The sequence below is a fragment of the Spermophilus citellus genome, assembly GCF_964194105.1.
Source record: "Spermophilus citellus genome assembly, chromosome: 3".
NCBI classification, from domain to species: Eukaryota; Metazoa; Chordata; class Mammalia; order Rodentia; family Sciuridae; genus Spermophilus; species Spermophilus citellus.
The window spans coordinates 14,363,761-14,380,515 of NC_138184.1; the positions used below are offsets into that span (position 1 = coordinate 14,363,761).

The 16,755-nt window shown below is 50.8% G+C and overlaps 1 protein-coding gene across 1 annotated transcript in view; it reads left to right on the forward strand.

Moving 5' to 3' along the window:
• CYP4F22 (cytochrome P450 family 4 subfamily F member 22) overlaps positions 1-10,966 on the forward strand; it is a 30,553-nt gene extending 19,587 nt beyond the window's left edge. Inside the window, exons 6-15 of the mRNA XM_081286719.1 lie at positions 2,584-2,637; positions 2,758-2,885; positions 3,055-3,179; positions 4,127-4,394; positions 6,638-6,704; positions 6,834-6,963; positions 8,469-8,602; positions 9,513-9,577; positions 9,774-9,856; positions 10,342-10,966. Of these exons, the coding sequence (XP_081142845.1) occupies positions 2,584-2,637; positions 2,758-2,885; positions 3,055-3,179; positions 4,127-4,394; positions 6,638-6,704; positions 6,834-6,963; positions 8,469-8,602; positions 9,513-9,577; positions 9,774-9,856; positions 10,342-10,519 (1,232 nt within the window). The 3' untranslated portion in view covers positions 10,520-10,966. The remainder of the gene's footprint in view (positions 1-2,583; positions 2,638-2,757; positions 2,886-3,054; positions 3,180-4,126; positions 4,395-6,637; positions 6,705-6,833; positions 6,964-8,468; positions 8,603-9,512; positions 9,578-9,773; positions 9,857-10,341) is intronic.
• Positions 10,967-16,755: the final 5,789 nt, after the last annotated feature.

Here is a 16,755-nt window from a genome sequence, read left to right on the forward strand (position 1 = left end):
TTGACCTTTTTTTTTTTTTTTTTTTTGGAACCCAAGGCCTCACACAGGCTAAGCACATACAGTACCACCCAGCCACCCGCCAGCTATGTATCTGACTTTCTAAGGAAGGCCCTTGCGATCTTCCACACCAGCTGTGCATTCATTTGTCACTAATAGGGGACCTGGATAGCCACCTCACAAGTTTTTGATGCCAATAAGCAATAATTATAATTGCAGTAACCAAAGAGCCAGCAGCGGGTCAATTATTCATTTACGCGCACACATATTTAATGAGCATCTACCAGGTGCCAGGACACACTGGCTTGCTGAGTGTCACAGGATGCCATGAGGCAAGATTGTTCTGTTTCCTCCTTCTGCAGATGAGGGGATGGAAGGGGCAGAGTGGTAACAGATCCAAGTCTGGACAGTTAGTGAGTAGCAGGGCTGGGGTTTGAACCCAACTCAAGCTCTCAACCACGGTGATCTGTAGCCTTGGGTGGGAGAGCTGCCCCCTGCCAGGCACCACGTGGGGGGCTTTTCTCCTGAGTGAGGCATTAAGAGCTCCACTTTGCTGGAGAGGGAATCTGATGGGAGGAGACGACCCAGACGCAGACTCTTTTGGCCTGGGGGATAGAGTTGGAGTGGAGAGGGACCTGAGGTCAGGAGAACAAGGGTTCCGCTGGGGAGAGGGATTGGTGAAGGCTTCCTGGAGGAGGCTTCAGTGAAACCAGGCCTTGAAGGATGCCTAGGACTTTGCCAACTAGAGGCACCTGACATTCCCAAGGTACAGCTGTGGAAAATACCAGGAAAATTCAGGTCACTGGGTTGGCTGGAGTGCAGCTTGTGTGCGTGGGAAGTAGGAAATGAGATTGAGAGTTAAGCAACAGCTGGATTGAAAAGCAAATGAACTTGCCCTTGATCAATAGGGAGCCATAGGAGGTTTTTGAGCAGGGCAGCCATTGATCAGATCTGAGTGTCAAATCAAACCCCACCGGGCACCTAACCTGGAGTTCAAAGTCCGGGGAAGAGAGGCATAACCGGACTCCCACCTTCCTCTCCAACGCTGCCTCCTTCAGGAAGCCTGCTCTGACTTCTAATAGCCCTTTCTCTGTGCCACCCTTAGCACCTGGCACACTTTCTGTCTTCTTAATAATTGCACGGTGTGCCTCGGCTTCCTTTTTCCCACACCACCGCAGAGCTCCTCCAGGCAGGGCGTGGAGCTGAGCCCTCCTTGGGTCCCCAGCGTCATACATCGGCAGCTGAAGGGGTGTGTCAAATGGGAGGATGAGGTGACTGATGACTGTGTGTACCAATTGGCCAACTGCAGGGCGCGCGCGCGCGTGTGTGTGTGTGTGTGTGTGTGTGTGTGTGTGGCGGGAGCTGAGTCATATCCAGTCTTCAGTGACTGCGTTTGCATCTCAGGTCCTTCCTTTTTCGGCCACTCCCCATTCAGTCCCAAATCTTTTCATTGTACAGAAGGGCGATGCAGCTCTCCCTGTATCCACCCACACACCACCCATACATCCTTCCACCAATCCATTTTTCTTTTATTCACCCATTCTTTGATTGATTGGCTCATTCCTTCATTGAATAAAAATTTCTTCAGCACCAAATTTTAGTGATCAAAATGGTCTCTTCCCATGAAGGGCTTAGAACCGGACATTTACCATCCAGTGAGATTGTAGAGAGAGAATGCAGCACCCAATCTGAGACCAGAGGATAAGGACAGAGTGTTTGGGGATGAGGTGGCAGCTCATGGAAAGACTTGGAGTGGAGCGGGCACATGGCCTTTTTGAAGAGCTGGGAAAAGTTCTGTGATATTGAGCAGGAGGGGGCTGGGTGACCCCTCCCCCCAGTTTTAAAAGCTTTTGAAACAGGGTCTCTAAGTTGCTCAGGGCCTCATTAAGTTGTTGAGGTGGACCTTGAACTTGCGATCCTCCTGCCTCAGCCTCCTCAGTCCCTGGGATTGCAGGTGTGCACCACCACAGGCAGCTAAAGGTGTCTGTGTTGAGAGAGGTCTGCACAAGGGCAGATCATCCAGGGCTTTGGAAATGGGCTGAGCTACTGGTACTTGAGGGTTGATGGGTGTGCGAACTGGGAGGGACCTGGTCAGATCTGATAGTCAGGTAAGATTCCCCCGGGGCCAGCGTGATGGACAGACAGGGATGGTGTGACTGGAGGTGGGAAACCCAGGAGGTATAATTCCGGATGGCCCAAGCTGGCAGGAAAGAGCGGAGAGGGTTAGAGGGTGACTCCATTCCGTAGGGAGCACACAGCTGGGCTGTAGGTTTGGAGGTGAATGTGTGCAATGAGAAGGGGATTATCTGATGTGTGAGAAGCATGTGGAGGCCACATGGGGCAGGGCCTTTCAGCACTAGGCTGAGCTTGAACTCTTTCACAAGGGCAATGGGGAATCATGGGAGGTAACATGAACAGGGGTTTCGTGTTCAGATCATCGTGTTATAGGGATCTTTCTGGTTTGGATGTGAAGGGTAGACTGGAGGGGTGAGGTGGGAGGCGGGAGAGGCGGCCCTAGGAAGTCATAAGCAGAGGTCAGGGTCAGAACTCTGTCTTGAATCATCTTTGCCTCCTGTCTCTGCACAGCTGCCATTGCTCCCAAGGATGACCTTTTCTACAGCTTCCTGAAACCTTGGCTAGGTGAGTGCAGCGCGGGTAGGCTGGGGCTGGGGTTTCAGGGAGGAGAGGGCAGGACAAGGGGATACTTGGAGGGGTCAGAGGAGCAGGGGAAGCCCCTTGACCTCAGTCTCCTGGGCCCAGGGGACGGGCTTCTGCTCAGCAAAGGCGACAAGTGGAGCCGTCACCGCCGCCTGCTGACGCCTGCCTTCCACTTCGACATCCTGAAGCCCTACATGAAGATCTTCAACCAGTGCACCAACGTCATGCACGTGAGTCTCCAGGCGACAGGGGAAGGGGGCGGCAACTGCTCCAGCCCAGCTCCAGGGAGAGCCATGTGCTATCGGGAGACCTCAAGTCCTTGAGCTGTACCTGGGGTGTGTGGTGAGTGATGACCTGTGGCGTGCTGTCTGAGGTCCCCATGCCCTGTCTCTCTTCCAGGCTAAATGGCGGAGGACTCTGGCAGAAGGCTCGGTGGCCTCCTTTGACATGTTTGAGCACATCAGCCTCATGACCCTGGACAGTCTTCAGAAATGCGTGTTCAGTTACAACAGCGACTGCCAGGAGTGAGTGTGACCTCCCTGGGGGACAGAGCCAGCTGCCCAGGGAGAGGTAGTGGGAGGGAAAGGGAACTCCCAGCTCTTGGGCAACCCAGGCTGCTGGCATCTGCCGCTGTTGGACAGATGGCTGTTTGGTTCCAAAAAAAATGACATCACCGGGGCTGGAGTTTAGTCAGGGGAAAGCCCTGGCCTGGCACGTGTGAGGCCCTGAGTTTGATCCTCAGCACCACATAAAAATGAACAAAACAAGGTGCTCTGTCCTTCTACACCTATTTTTTTTTAAATGATACCACCTCTCTGAGCCTCAGTTCCCTTCCCCCCAAAAAAGGGACATTATAATTTCCCCCCATGGTCATGGTGTAACTGTCTTAATTAGATGGTTGCCAGTGGCTTGGCCGTAATAGGGGATCAGGCGATGCTACTTTCCCTCATTCCTCCGCAAAGAGCGTAGAGTCCTTGGAAAGTGTCCCTCCCTTTCTGAGTCTCGGTTTCCTTATTTGTAAAACAAAGATGATGATATCTGACTCTTGGGGAGGTGCTGGCAGGATAAAATGATGTCACAGTGCCCTGGCACATGGGAGGTGCTCAATGACTATCTGTTGAATGACCTAATAAAATAGTCATTACCCTGGTTTGTTAGTCCATTCATTAATTCACCAGAGATTCATCATGGGGGCTCCCCAGCCCCCTGGGCTCAGTGACAGAGATTGCCTAGCATGCACCAGGCCCTGGGTTCTATCCCCAGTAGTGCAAAAACTAACACACACTCACACACACACACACACAGACACACACACACACAGACACGCATACAAAATCTACAGAAAATATAGGTGATACGGGGCCTCCCTTGTCATCACTTGGTGGAAAGAGGAGGCCTGACCTAGCCAAGCTGTGCCCCTGGCTGGCGGGGACTGGGCATGGTCTTCGGCTCATGGTCTTCTCCCTGGCAGGAAGATGAGCGATTATATATCGGCCATCATTGAGCTGAGCGCGCTGGTCGTCAGGCGCCAGTACCGCGTGCATCACCACCTCGACTTCATCTACTACCTCACAGCCGACGGGCGGCGCTTCCGCCAGGCCTGCGACACCGTGCACCGCTTCACCACCGAAGTCATCCAGGAGCGGAGGCAGGCGCTGCGCCACCAGGGGGCCGAGGCCTGGCTGAAGGCCAAGCAGGGCAAGACCTTGGACTTCATCGATGTGCTGCTCCTGGCCAGGGTGAGGCCGGGCCCTGGAGCCGGGACTTCCCCAGAACGGCACTGAGTGTGTAAAATGACAAATGCCCAAACTCACATAGATCTAGGATGGAGTCAGATGTGGGCATGTAAGTGAGACCCACTGTGTGTCTGCTCAGGCTGCTGTAACAAACATTTCGGTCCTTTTAAATGAACTGAGGTTTTGTTTTGTGGTACTGGGACTGAACCCAGGAGCACTTACCTCTGAGCAACATCCTAAGCCCTTTTATTATTTGACGTTATTTTGAGACAGGGTCTTGCTAAGTTGTCCAGGCTGGCCTCGAACTTGCCATCCTCCTGCCTCAGCCTCCTGGGATTACAGGGCGGGGGGGGGGGGGCACCTTTGAGGTGGGCTGTCCTGTGGAAGGTTCATTATGTGCTTGTAAAGAATGTGGATGGTGGGTCCTCCCTCCATATCCACAAGTTCCACATGGGCAGATTCAACCAACCTCAGGTTGATAACATTTGAAAAGAATTGCATCTGTATTGAGTATGTACAGGCTTTTTTCTTGTCATTATTTATTATTACAGTACAATAGCTATATACATAGCTATTGTATTAGGTATTCTAAGTCACCTAAAGTGTAAGTATGGGAGGTTTTGCATAGGTAACATGTAACACTATGCTATATAATTTATTTGATTTTTAATTTAATTATGTTTTTGATGATCTGGGGACTGAACCCAGGGCCTTCCGCATACTAGGCAAGTGTTCTACCACTGAGCCACACCCTCAGCCCCCTGCCATTTCATATAAGGGACTTGAGCATCCATGGATTTTGGTATCCATGGGGGAATGTCCCAGAACTAGTGCTCTGTGGATACCAAGGGATGCCTCTGCCTCAGAGGAGGTGGCTTGAGCAACAGAAATGTGTTCTCTTACAGTTCCAGAAGCTAGAAATCCAACGTGCTGCAAGGTTGAGTTCTCTTAGGGGCCGTGAGGGAATGGTCTACTGCAGGCATCTTTCTTTGGCTTGGGGATGGCCACTTTCTTGTGTCTGCATATCATCTCCCCCCTGCGTGTGTCTCTGTCCTAATGTTTTCTTTTCTTTTCTGAAAATATATTTTTTTAAAAAAATTTTAGTTGTAGGTGGACACAATACCTTCATTTTATTTATGTGGTGCTGAGGATCAAACCTAGGGCCTCACACATGTTAGACGAGTGCTCTACAGATGAGCCACAGCCACAGCCCCTTTAGTATATTTTTTATAACTTTATTTATTTACCTTTTATGTGGTATTGAGGATTGAACCCAGTGCCTCACCTGTGCTAGGCAAGCGCTCCACCACTGAGCCCCAGCCCCAGCCCCCTAATCTTATAAGAACACTAGCCACATTGGATTAAGGCCACCTTTATGACCTCATTTTCACTTGCTCACCTTCACAAAGACCCTCCCTCCAATTGTGGTCACATTCTGAGATGCTAGGAGTTAAGACTTACAAATTCTAGGGGACAGGGCACAATTCAGTCCAAAACCTTTACAAAGATGAAATATATGACCTTGAAGACATGCGACAGAAGATGTAGGGTCACTGTGGATTTTTTTTTTTTTTTTTTTTTGCAGTGCTGGAGAGGAACTTGGGGTCTCATGCATGCTAAGCAAGCACTCTGCCACTGAGCTATATCCCCAGCCCTTCTATAGAATTTCTGAGCAGCATTTGGGTTCTGGGTCCAGAGGGTCCTGGATTCCACCCTTGTCTCTGCCACTGAGTGGATATTTAACCTTAATCATATCACTCTTTTCTCTGAATATCAGTTTCCTCATGGTGATTCTGAGACCTGAAGACATAGTTATCGTGGGGCAGCCTTTGGAATACATCATGTTAGCAGCTCCTCAATAAGTCAGCCACGTGCTTCATGATGATGTTTGGTTGGTGATGGACCACACGTGTGATGGTGTTTCCATAGATTTTATCCTCCAGTGACATCATAGCCATCTTCGTTTGCATAAGTGCGCTCTGATGTTTGCACCATCATGAAATTGACTCACAATGCACTTCATTATGGGTTCCTATCATTAAATAGTGCACAGCTGTATGAACTTCCTTCTCCATCTTTCACTTTCTCTCCATCTTTCTTATACAAGTAGCATATCTCCTTCCATTTAGATTATTTCTCCCCACAACTTGACTTAAGAGAGAAGGGACAGATCTAAAGCTGGAGGAGCCTCTAGGAGGCAGAGGGTGGGATGCAGGGGCCTGAGCATCCGGTTCTACCCATTCCAGGATGAAGATGGAAAGGAACTGTCAGATGAGGACATCCGAGCTGAGGCAGACACCTTCATGTTTGAGGGTGAGGATGTGGAATGGAACTGAAGGAGGGTGGGAAAGGCCACAACTGTCCCTTTAGGGGACACTGAAGTGGACACTATTGTCTGCCTGGAGATGGCAGCCTCCATTCAAACTCCTCATCTGCCTGCAGGTCACGACACAACATCCAGTGGGCTCTCTTGGGTGCTGTTCAACTTGGCAAAGTACCCAGAATACCAGGAGAAGTGCCGGGAAGAGATCCAGGAAGTCATGAAAGGCCGGGAGCTGGAAGAACTGGAGTGGTCAGTTTTGTGGGGGGGGGGCGGCAGGGGAGGTCAGGCAGCTGAAGGGGCATGCTGAGGCTAGAGCCTTGAGTGTGACTCTCTCCTCCACTACTGATTGATTGACTTTAGACAAGTCGCTTGAGCTTCCTGAATCCCAATTTCTTCAGCTATAACATGGCGATGATAATGATGCCTATGTCTGCCTCAGGCTGCAATAGTCTGTCAGCAATTTTTGCAATAATGCTGCAGAACGAACATCCCTCACATGCAGTGATTTTCAGAAAGCATTTATTTATTAAATTTTTAAAATGTTATTGTATTTAAATTTTTTTTGTGTGGATAGACAGAATACTTTTATTTATTTATTTTTATGTGGCACTAAGGATTGAACCCAGTGCCTGACACATGCTAGGCCCATGCTCTACCCACTGAGTTATAACCACAGCCCCAGCAAGCATTTAATTATTGCTCATCAGTACATCACTCTTGTGGCTTCTGGGGTTAGAGAGTTGGTTCAGGTCTGTTCCATAGGTCTTCTCATTCTCACGGGATCAGTGGCTATCCTGGGGCATATTCTTCTCAGGGCCAAGTCCAGAAGCATTAACCCTCACACAAACTGCTTTCCAAATAAGTTACATTTGGAGGCGCTGGGGGCTGGGACTTCAACATGTCTTTTTTTTTTTTTCTTTCATGCACACAGTTTAACCTAAAGCCCTCTATTTGGATTATGCAGTAACCTTTGGTACACATGGTTTTGTTATTCCTTTCATCTAGGATTTTAAAATTATGAAATAGTTGGGTACAGTAGTGCATGCCTATAGTCCCAGCTGCTGGGAGGCTGAGGTAGGAGGATCACTTGAATCCAGGAGTCCAGGTCAGCCTGGGTAACACAGTGAGACCCTGTCTCTATACATACATACATACTTACTTAAGTGGATCCATACAAGCAAATCAATTGCTGTTGCCCTGAGCCTCTCTAGTTATGCTGGTACCTCCCTGAGTGCCCCCTGACCACCACGTAACCCATCTTTGAAGCATTAATGCTGGGCCCAGTAGGGACCCCCAGAAACCAGCCCCAGTGCTTGCTATTTGTGTGTGTGTGTGTGTGTGTGTGTGTGTGAGAGAGAGAGAGAGAGACTGGTGAACCCAGTCTCAGGGGTACTCTACCACTGAGCTACATACCAACCCTTTCCTGTTTATATTTTGAGACAAAGTCTCACTCAGTTGCTGAGGCTTGCCTCAAACTTACAATCCCCCTGCCGCCATCTCCCAAGTTGCTGTGATTACAGGTGTGCGCCACTACACCTGGCTTGCTGTTTTTATTGGTTACTTTTCTGATTGGTTGGTGGTCAGATACTTTGTATCCTAAGTGTTAGTGGGACAACTGCAAATAGCAGAAGTTGGGCAGCTTTGGCTTTGACACCCTGAATTGTTTTCCTGCCCAGCTGCTCGTGTGTGTGTGTGTGTGTGTGTGTGTGTGTGTGTTTGGGAGAGTCACAGTTCCATTCTCTCATTCTCTCCAGGGATGACCTGACCCAGCTGCCATTCACCACTATGTGCATCAAGGAGAGCCTGCGTCAGTTCCCACCTGTGACCCTTGTCTCTCGTCGCTGCACAGAGGACATCAAGCTTCCAGATGGGCGTGTCATTCCCAAAGGTGCCCACTGTGTGCCCCTCCATGTTGGTGCACTGTCCCATTATGTGGCTACTTTGTTGCCCATAGGGGCCTGGCCATGCCTGCCCCAGGTGCATTGTCCCTGTGGATGTGGCAGCTGTGTCCCCTCCGGGTTTCTGGGGTGCCAGGGGGAAGCCTAGTTGTGAATGGGGGAGATACAGGTGGGTGAGTCCTGTTGGAAAGAGCTGGTGTGGCAGGGTTGGCCCTGGGAGGGTGCACGTAGGGGAAGGTGTTTCATTCAGTCACCAGCTGTCACCTGGAGACCTTTCCTGGTTGATGCTGGGCATCTAAAGATGCCTCATCCCCAGGCCCAGGCCTTGAGGATCTCTCCCAGTCTGCAGAGAGCAACGGCAGGGCACACACATTCCCAGCCACATGGGCTCAGGGATGGGCTAAAGGGAGAGAGGAGGCCAGCGAAGCCCAAATGTGGAGGGATGTCTCCACCTAGGGAGGTATATCAGGAGTGCTTCTTGGAGGAGGAAGGACAGTCTTGGAGGCTGGAAATGAAAGAACAAGTATGCTCATGGAGCAGAGCCTCAGGGTGCAGACTGTAGAATCTTGAACCACAGGTGCAGGCACTTGAACGTCATTCTGAGGGCAGTGAGGAGCCAAGGGAGGAGGCTGAGCTGAGGAGGAATGATGCTGTATTTGAGAGAAAGCTGCGTGTGTGCCGTGTGTGGCCAGTGCGACAACCAGAAAGACAATGGTGGCTTCTTAGGGAGAGGCGGGGTTGTGGTGGATAGGGCAGCAGGGTTTTTCAGGGAAGGATGGACAGGAAGTGGTAGCAGATGGCTCAGAGAACACCATGGCTCCAGGTAGAGCTGGGAAGGGGGATGTTTCCTGAGGAGGCCCTGTTTCCCTTTGGCCCCACTGATCCCACCTGTCGCCACAGGAATCATCTGTTTGGTCAGCATCTATGGAACCCACCACAACCCTACCGTGTGGCCTGACTCTAAGGTGAGCTCCTGCCCTAACCTGGCTCTAAGCCTTGCACACCTGCATCAGGAGGCAGGTGTGGCTGGACTGTAGTGAGTGTGGGGTTGAATGGAAGAGGAGGCCCTGAAGTGCCTCTGGCCCCCAGAGGTTGAGCCAGGGGGCCAGGCTAGAAAGGCTGGGCCAGCTCCCAGACTCACCCCAGTCTGTTCCTGTCTAGGTGTACAACCCTTACCGCTTTGACCCAGACAATCCCCAGCAGCGCTCTCCGCTGGCCTTTGTGCCCTTTTCTGCAGGACCCAGGTAAGCCACATGGGGAAGATACAGAGCCAATGGAAGTTCAAGTGTGTGCCCATCAGAAGCACAGGCCACGCCTCACCTAGGTGTCCCTTTCACCAACCCAGGTCCTCTCTGCACCCCCAGTGAAGCAAGAGACTCCCAAATCAGACTCTGCAACAGCGTTCCTGGGGGCTGGGCATACCTACTGTGTACCAGAACCGGAGTTCTGGGCTCACATTTCCAACAGCTCTAGGCTGCCACTATCTCCACTTTACAGATGCAGGAGTTGAAGCTCAGAGGTCATTTATGGGGAACACAAAGCTAGTACGAGGCTGCACCAGGATTCTAACACTCGACCCCAAAGTCACATTTATTCAGCAATTCTTGGGGTCTCATTAACCCTCATTTAGCCTAAGATGCTCTCCCTATTTTAGAGATGAGTCATGTGAGGCCCAGGGACCCCCGCACAAACAGCGGCGGCGCCTGAGCCCATGCCCCCCTTTCTCCAGGAACTGCATCGGACAGAGCTTCGCCATGGCAGAGATGCGCGTGGCGGTGGCGTTGACGCTGCTACGCTTCCGCCTGAGCGTGGACCGAACGCGGAAAGTGCGGAGGAAGCCGGAGCTCATCTTGCGCACGGAGAATGGCATCTGGCTCAACGTGGAGCCGCTGCCTCCGCGGGCCTGAGTCCCGCGGGCTGAGGCCCAGGCCCCGCCCCAGGTCCTGAGGTCATAGACCACGCCCCTCGAAGTCTTGGCTCTGTAACTGGAGGATCAGGCTCCGCCTTTGACCAACCAGTTGGTGCTGGCCATGCCCCTCAAGGCAGGGCTCCACCCACGAGGGTCTGATCCCGCCCCTTGAGGTCCAGGTCCCGCCCCTTGAGTTCCCGTACCTGCCCTCCTGCTAGAGGGACCAGCTTCGGCCCCGCCCCCTAGGGCTCAGGCCCAGCCCCCGGAGTATGATGGATTGAGTTTCTCAGGCCACGCCCCTGCGGATCAACGTTCCCAGGCCCCGCCCACTGAGCCTTCTGAGGACCTAAGACCCACCTCCCCAGGCTGGCTTCTAAATTGAGGACTTGGAAGTTGGAACCTGGGGTCAGACCCTGAACCTGGACATCACTTTCTTAGACCCCCCCCCATCTCATTTGGGCGGTTTGTTCAGGAGTCATCCCAGAAATCGGGCTGTTTTCTTTTGTTTATTGTAAGCCCAGATGCTTACAAGCCCCTTCCTACCTCTTTACTCAAAGGCCTTTTGCTGAGGGTTCTAATTTTTGAAGAATAAAAAGAAAGGTTTGCAAACACCTCCTCCTACCCTCAATCCCCTAGCCTGCCAGACCCTTACACCTGGAGCCCAGGATGGGAAGGGGGGGCTCTGGGCAGTTGGGAAGCAACTGAGGGAAGCTGTGTGAAGGGTAGGAGGCTGGGAAGTCATTTGTCCTAGGACGTAAACTCAGCTTTTGGGGGGACAGTTTGTACACTCATTAATTTTGTTAATAGAATGTAGAGTTTGGGAGAAGCAGTGTGTGTGGGGGTGGTCTAGGTTTGGACTTGAGCCCCTGGATACAGGGAACTACCACCAACTGACATGAAGGAGCGAGTGGAGTAAGTTGTTTCTCTGAGTATGAGCTCAGGATATCAGTTTTGGCTGGGAGGAGTTGGAGATGTCAAACAGGTGGTTGGCTAGATGGTTCTTGAACTTGGGAGATTCATGTTTGGGAGTTGCATGTTTTGGAAGTCTCAGACTCTAAAGAACCAAGGCTGGGTGGAATTTGTGTGTGTGTGTGTGTGTGTGTGTGAGAGAGAGAGAGAGAGAGAGAGAGAGAGAGAGAGGGAGAGATGCATGGAGGAGGCATTAAGGACGGAGTCCTGGGAAGCATGTCTCCAAAGTTAGCAGTGGTGAGACTGAAATGGATTGCATGATCCTGTGTGCTCTTCCTATGTTCTCATTTAATCCTCATACTGATTGATGAGATCACTTTATTGTTTCACTTAACAGAGGTGAAAACTGATACCCCAGAGGGAAGCAACTCACTCAAAGTCCTAAAAATACCTTATGTTGGGGCCTCAGCGGGGATCCTGAGTCCTTTTCTGCCCCATCCCTCAGAGTCCTGGTCCCTGCTTAGGCCTCCAGTCTTTCTGCTTAGAAGCTGGTGTCAACAGGGGCTGGGCTGTGTCGATGCTGGAGGCAGTGGCCTGAGGTGTCCTGCTGGTAGCAAGTTCTGGGATGGTGGTCCAGAACCCCCTGTCTGGGGTACTCTGGGATTGAATGGGAGTGTATGGTCCCTGCACCCTGCCCTGCTCCTGCTGGAGCTATTTGGCCCTTGCTGCTACTGTGGCTCCCACAACCCTGTTCTGATGGAGGATTTTCAAGCTTGCGTTGTCTGCCAAACATCCCTTGGCCTCCTTTGAAGCAACCCTGTCATCTTGCCAGCAAGATACTTTGGTCTTGAGAGCCAATACTTCCTGCTCTGCCCCTTCTTGGCAGAGGCCATGAACACATGACTACCTCTCTCTGAACTCAGTTTTCCCTTGTCACGTGGATCTTACAGGATCATTGTACTTGTAATGAACACCCACTAAGAGCTGCAAGGGGGAATCAACTTCACTGGGAGGGAGGAGGAAAGATGTGGAACCACTGAGTCCCGGGGACTCTGCTACACCTGCGTGTGTATGTAATTCTAATAATACAACCAGGCTGGGTCTCCTTACTGGCTGCTGCGGACTCTCCTTCCTCTTTTTAGCGGGAACAATGCTCCCTCTGCTGGCCAGTTCCGAAACAACAGGCTCTAAGGAATTAATTCTTTATTAATTCAACGTTTGCATGTGCACTGTGTGCGCGCGTTACTGTGTATGCATTTAGACGACTGTGTGTCCATATGTATGTATGTGTGTATGCAAATGCATGTATGTGTGTATCTAGGTGTATTTGTGTGTGCCAGTGTGTGTGCATGTGGGTGTGTGTTGAGAGCAGAGGTGAGAGAACTACCCACTGAACAACTGTGTGCACACCAGGCTCTTATCATGGCTGGAAGCCTCTGAGAGAGCCCTGCCTGTGCCCAGTCCTGACCCTTGCAGTGCAGGCAGGACATTCTGGAGACACTGAATACTGTGGATGGATAAGGGTGGATAAAGAGCCCAGCTCCCTTGCTTTGGGTGAGGTCACTCAGGTGCTGTCTGCCTCCTGGAGCTCCCCAGCAGGACTGAGCCCTGTCACCCATAGTGGAAACGTCCTATATTAAGCTCCCTTTAACTGCTTCCTTCTCTTTACACCCCACTTTGTGTTTCCTGGGATCACCTCCCACAGAGACAACTTGCAGTTGAATTCTTGTCTTGAGGTCACCTCTGAATAAAGTATTTGCACTTGAACCCTTCTGTCGGAGTCTGCTTCTGGGGAATCCAAAATAAGACACACATGTTGCCTGGGCTCCTCCTGCCCCCTCAGGCCTATTCTTTATTTTTGGTGCTGGGAATTAAACCCAGGGGTGCTCTACCACTGAACAACATTCCCAGACCTTTTATTTATTTATTTTTTAAATTAGGAAATCACAAAATTGCTGAGGTTGGTCTGGACCTTGCAGTTCTCCTGCCTCAGCTTCCCAAGTAGCTGGGTTACACGTGGGTGCCTGGGTCCCTTGGGCTATTCTTGTTCCCTTTTCATGGACAAGGAATATGAGGCTCAGATAGGGTAAGTCACTTGCCCAAGTGTATTAATCAGGGTTCTCTAGAGGAACAGAATCAACAGGAAGTGTAATTACAAAAAGGGGACTTACGCAACCAGAAGCTGGATACTCCACAATGGCCATCTGCAGGCTGGAGAGCTGGAAGGACCAGTAGCTGCGCAGTTCAGGAGGCTGAAGCCCCAGAATAAAAGGAATCAATGGTGCTACCCTAGACTGAGGTCTAAGCCTTCTGGAGAATCAGTCAGAGTCCCCTTTGGAAGAGTGAAGACGTGAGAGTCCAACATCCAACGATTACAGTAGCGACCAAGAACCCCTTCAAGAAGAACCGAGCTTGCATCTGCTGCTGCTGTTTTGTTCTTCCAATTTTTATTCCATCAAGCCATCATCCTGTTGGTCGGTGCTTCTCAGGTTTAGGGAGGGTCTCCATTTCAGTTGGCTGTTCCACATGCCAATCATTCCCTCATCAACCCACCCATAATCCTCTTAATCCTTAGCATCTCTTAATCCAATCAAATTGACAATTCAAATTAACCATTACACGAAGGTCACACAGCTGGCAAGTGGCAGAGTTCAGCTTTGACTTTGTCTCACCCCAAGTCTCTCACTTGCCCCCCTTCTCCAGAGCATCTCCTCCTTGTCACAGGAATGAACAAGGAATGTTCACAGCCAGCCAAGTCCCTGATGCATGTTCCACAAAAGTCCAAAGCACAGAGCTGTTGTCTGTGTTCTTATTGCTTGGTGCTGAACATGTGCCAGTGAATGCTGTAGGCATTTTAATCATTTCTCCTGTTTCTTTCTTACCTGGTTTTGATATATATATATATATATATATATATATATATATATATATATATATATTTTTTTTTTTTTTAAAGTTGTAAGTGTAGAAGTCTGTTGGTAATGCTGAAATGTACAATTTGGTCAGGGTGAGAAGGGAGAGCTTTCTCAACTTTCTCAACTGATACTTTCTCCAGAGTATCAGCTGGGGCAACCGGTCTGAGGCTGAAAGAGCCACTTGGCCCAGCATCTTGGGAGACTGAGGCAGGAGGATCACGAATTCAAAGCCAGCGTCTGCAAAAGGGAGGTGCTAAGCAACTCAGTGAGACCCTGTCTCTAAATAAAATACAAAATAGGGCTGGGGATGTGGCTCAGTGGTTGAGTGCCCTTGAGTTCAATCCCTGGTACCTCCCCACCCCCACCAAAAAAAAAAAAAGAGGCACTTTGAAGATGGCTCATTCTGGTGGCTTGCAATTGACTGGGGTTCTCAGTTATGCTCAAGTAGGATTCAAGGAATGGAATTAGACTCAGAACGAGTAGGACCTATTATCCATCTGTCTGTCTATCTATCTACTTACCTGTCATGGTTTAGATCTTAAATGTCCCCTAAAGCCATATTTGAAGGCTTGGTCCTCAGCTGATGGCCCTGTTGGGAGATGGTGGAGCCTGTAGGAGGTGGGGCCCAGCAGAAAGAAGTTAGGTCATGGGGAGTGGGGGGTGCCCTTGAAGGGGACATTGCAACCCAGCCCTTTCCTCTCTTTCTCTGCTTCCTGGTCACCATGAAGTGAGCTCTGCCATGAGTCCCCCGCCATGATGCTCTGCCTCACCCCTGGCCCATTTCTCTGTTTCATTCAGGATTCTACTCAAAGACCACCTCTTGGGGAGTCCTTCTTGATCACTGAGTTCCAACCAGTCCCTCAGCCAGTCACTCTCTAGCAAGTTTTACTCTAATTCCCCACAACATAAGGGACATGTCATCACCTCCACTGCTATCTATTGGTTCAGCAGCCCCAGCCCAGTCCAGACTCAAGGGAAAGGAAATTAGCTCCTCCTTCCATCGGGGACAATGACAAAGAATTTGCATCCATTTGAGGGTCTGGGTTAGACCTTGGGATTCTGCATTTCCAAAGTGCAGCCAGTAAAGCCGATGCTGCTGTCCTAACAGTCACAGTGTGGGTGGCGGGTTCTTAGACCTCCTGACTGCGGAAGTTCTTCGTTCCTAAATACTTAATGAGCACCTCCTGCGTGCCAGGACTCACTTTCAATTGCTTAGCTGTCCTGCCTCACTACTTAACTGTATGGCTGAAGGAAGTGACTTCTGGTTTCTCTCCTTCCCTCCTGCGTCTCCCCAGACCTAGCTGCTCAACTCTGATGCTTTCCCCTCCGCCTGGCTCTTCTCTGGAGGGACCTACCACCAGGTGGATATTCCTCCAGAGAGAAGGGAGAATCTGGGGGCAGCACACCCCAAGTTGCAAAGGGCTCTGAGTCCTTCAGGACCTGAAGCTGGGTCAGCAAGGGCTAGAAGGCACATGGGGAGCAGGAGGGCAAGTGTTGGTATCTCCCCAACATTTGGTCAATTGCTGGGGGAATCTTGATCATCGTTCTCTCTCCCTCAACAGCTCCACCCTCCAAACTCACTCTCATTTGGAGCCTGACTAAGGGGAGGTCTCAGAGGAGCCAAGACTACCATAAAGGGGAATTCCGGACAGTTTCTGGACAGGACGTACCTTCTTTAAGGCCAACATCCTGCTGTGCATGCAGTGGAACAAGCTGTTACTCAGGAGGCTGAGGCAGGAGGATTGCAAGTTGGAGGTCAGCCTGGGCAACTCAGGGAGACCCTGTCTCAAAACCCAAAACAAACAAAACCCAACATCCCATTTCCCAGATGGTAAAACTGAGCCCAGAGAGGAGTAGCATTTCCCATGACAGAACGAGGACTCCACTAGGGCAGCCTGGACCCCTTTCATTCATGGTCCCTCTGAGCCTTACATGTCCCTCTGTCCTCTGACCTCCAAAGCTGAGCCTACAGATGTGCTTTTGCAGGTAGGCTCTTTATCTCCAGAATCTGACCCAGATTGCTGTTGGATTCTTTGTTCCTGCTCCTTGAAGTCATGTCTCAATAAAAGTCCTGGGCTGGCTAGAGGCAGGACTTGTACTCTAGCCAGGCTGTGCCTCTGGTGAGCACAGGTCTCCATCTCTGAGCCTCCTCCTTCTGCCCTGAGAGATGGTGCAGGAGGCCCTCCCCATCTATTCTTGAAGAGGAGCTCAAGGAGCCAGGAACCTGGCCCTGGTTTCGGGCCACCCAAACTCTCAAGCTCATGGCTTTTGCCTGCCATCCCTTGGGCTTCGAGAGGCAGAGGCTGCTATCAACCTGGGGGCCCAGAGTTACCTTTGCCCCTAAATCAGGCAGAAGGCACGAAATCCTGAGGATCCACCCATGCCTGTGACCCTGAGGTGGCTTCCTCTG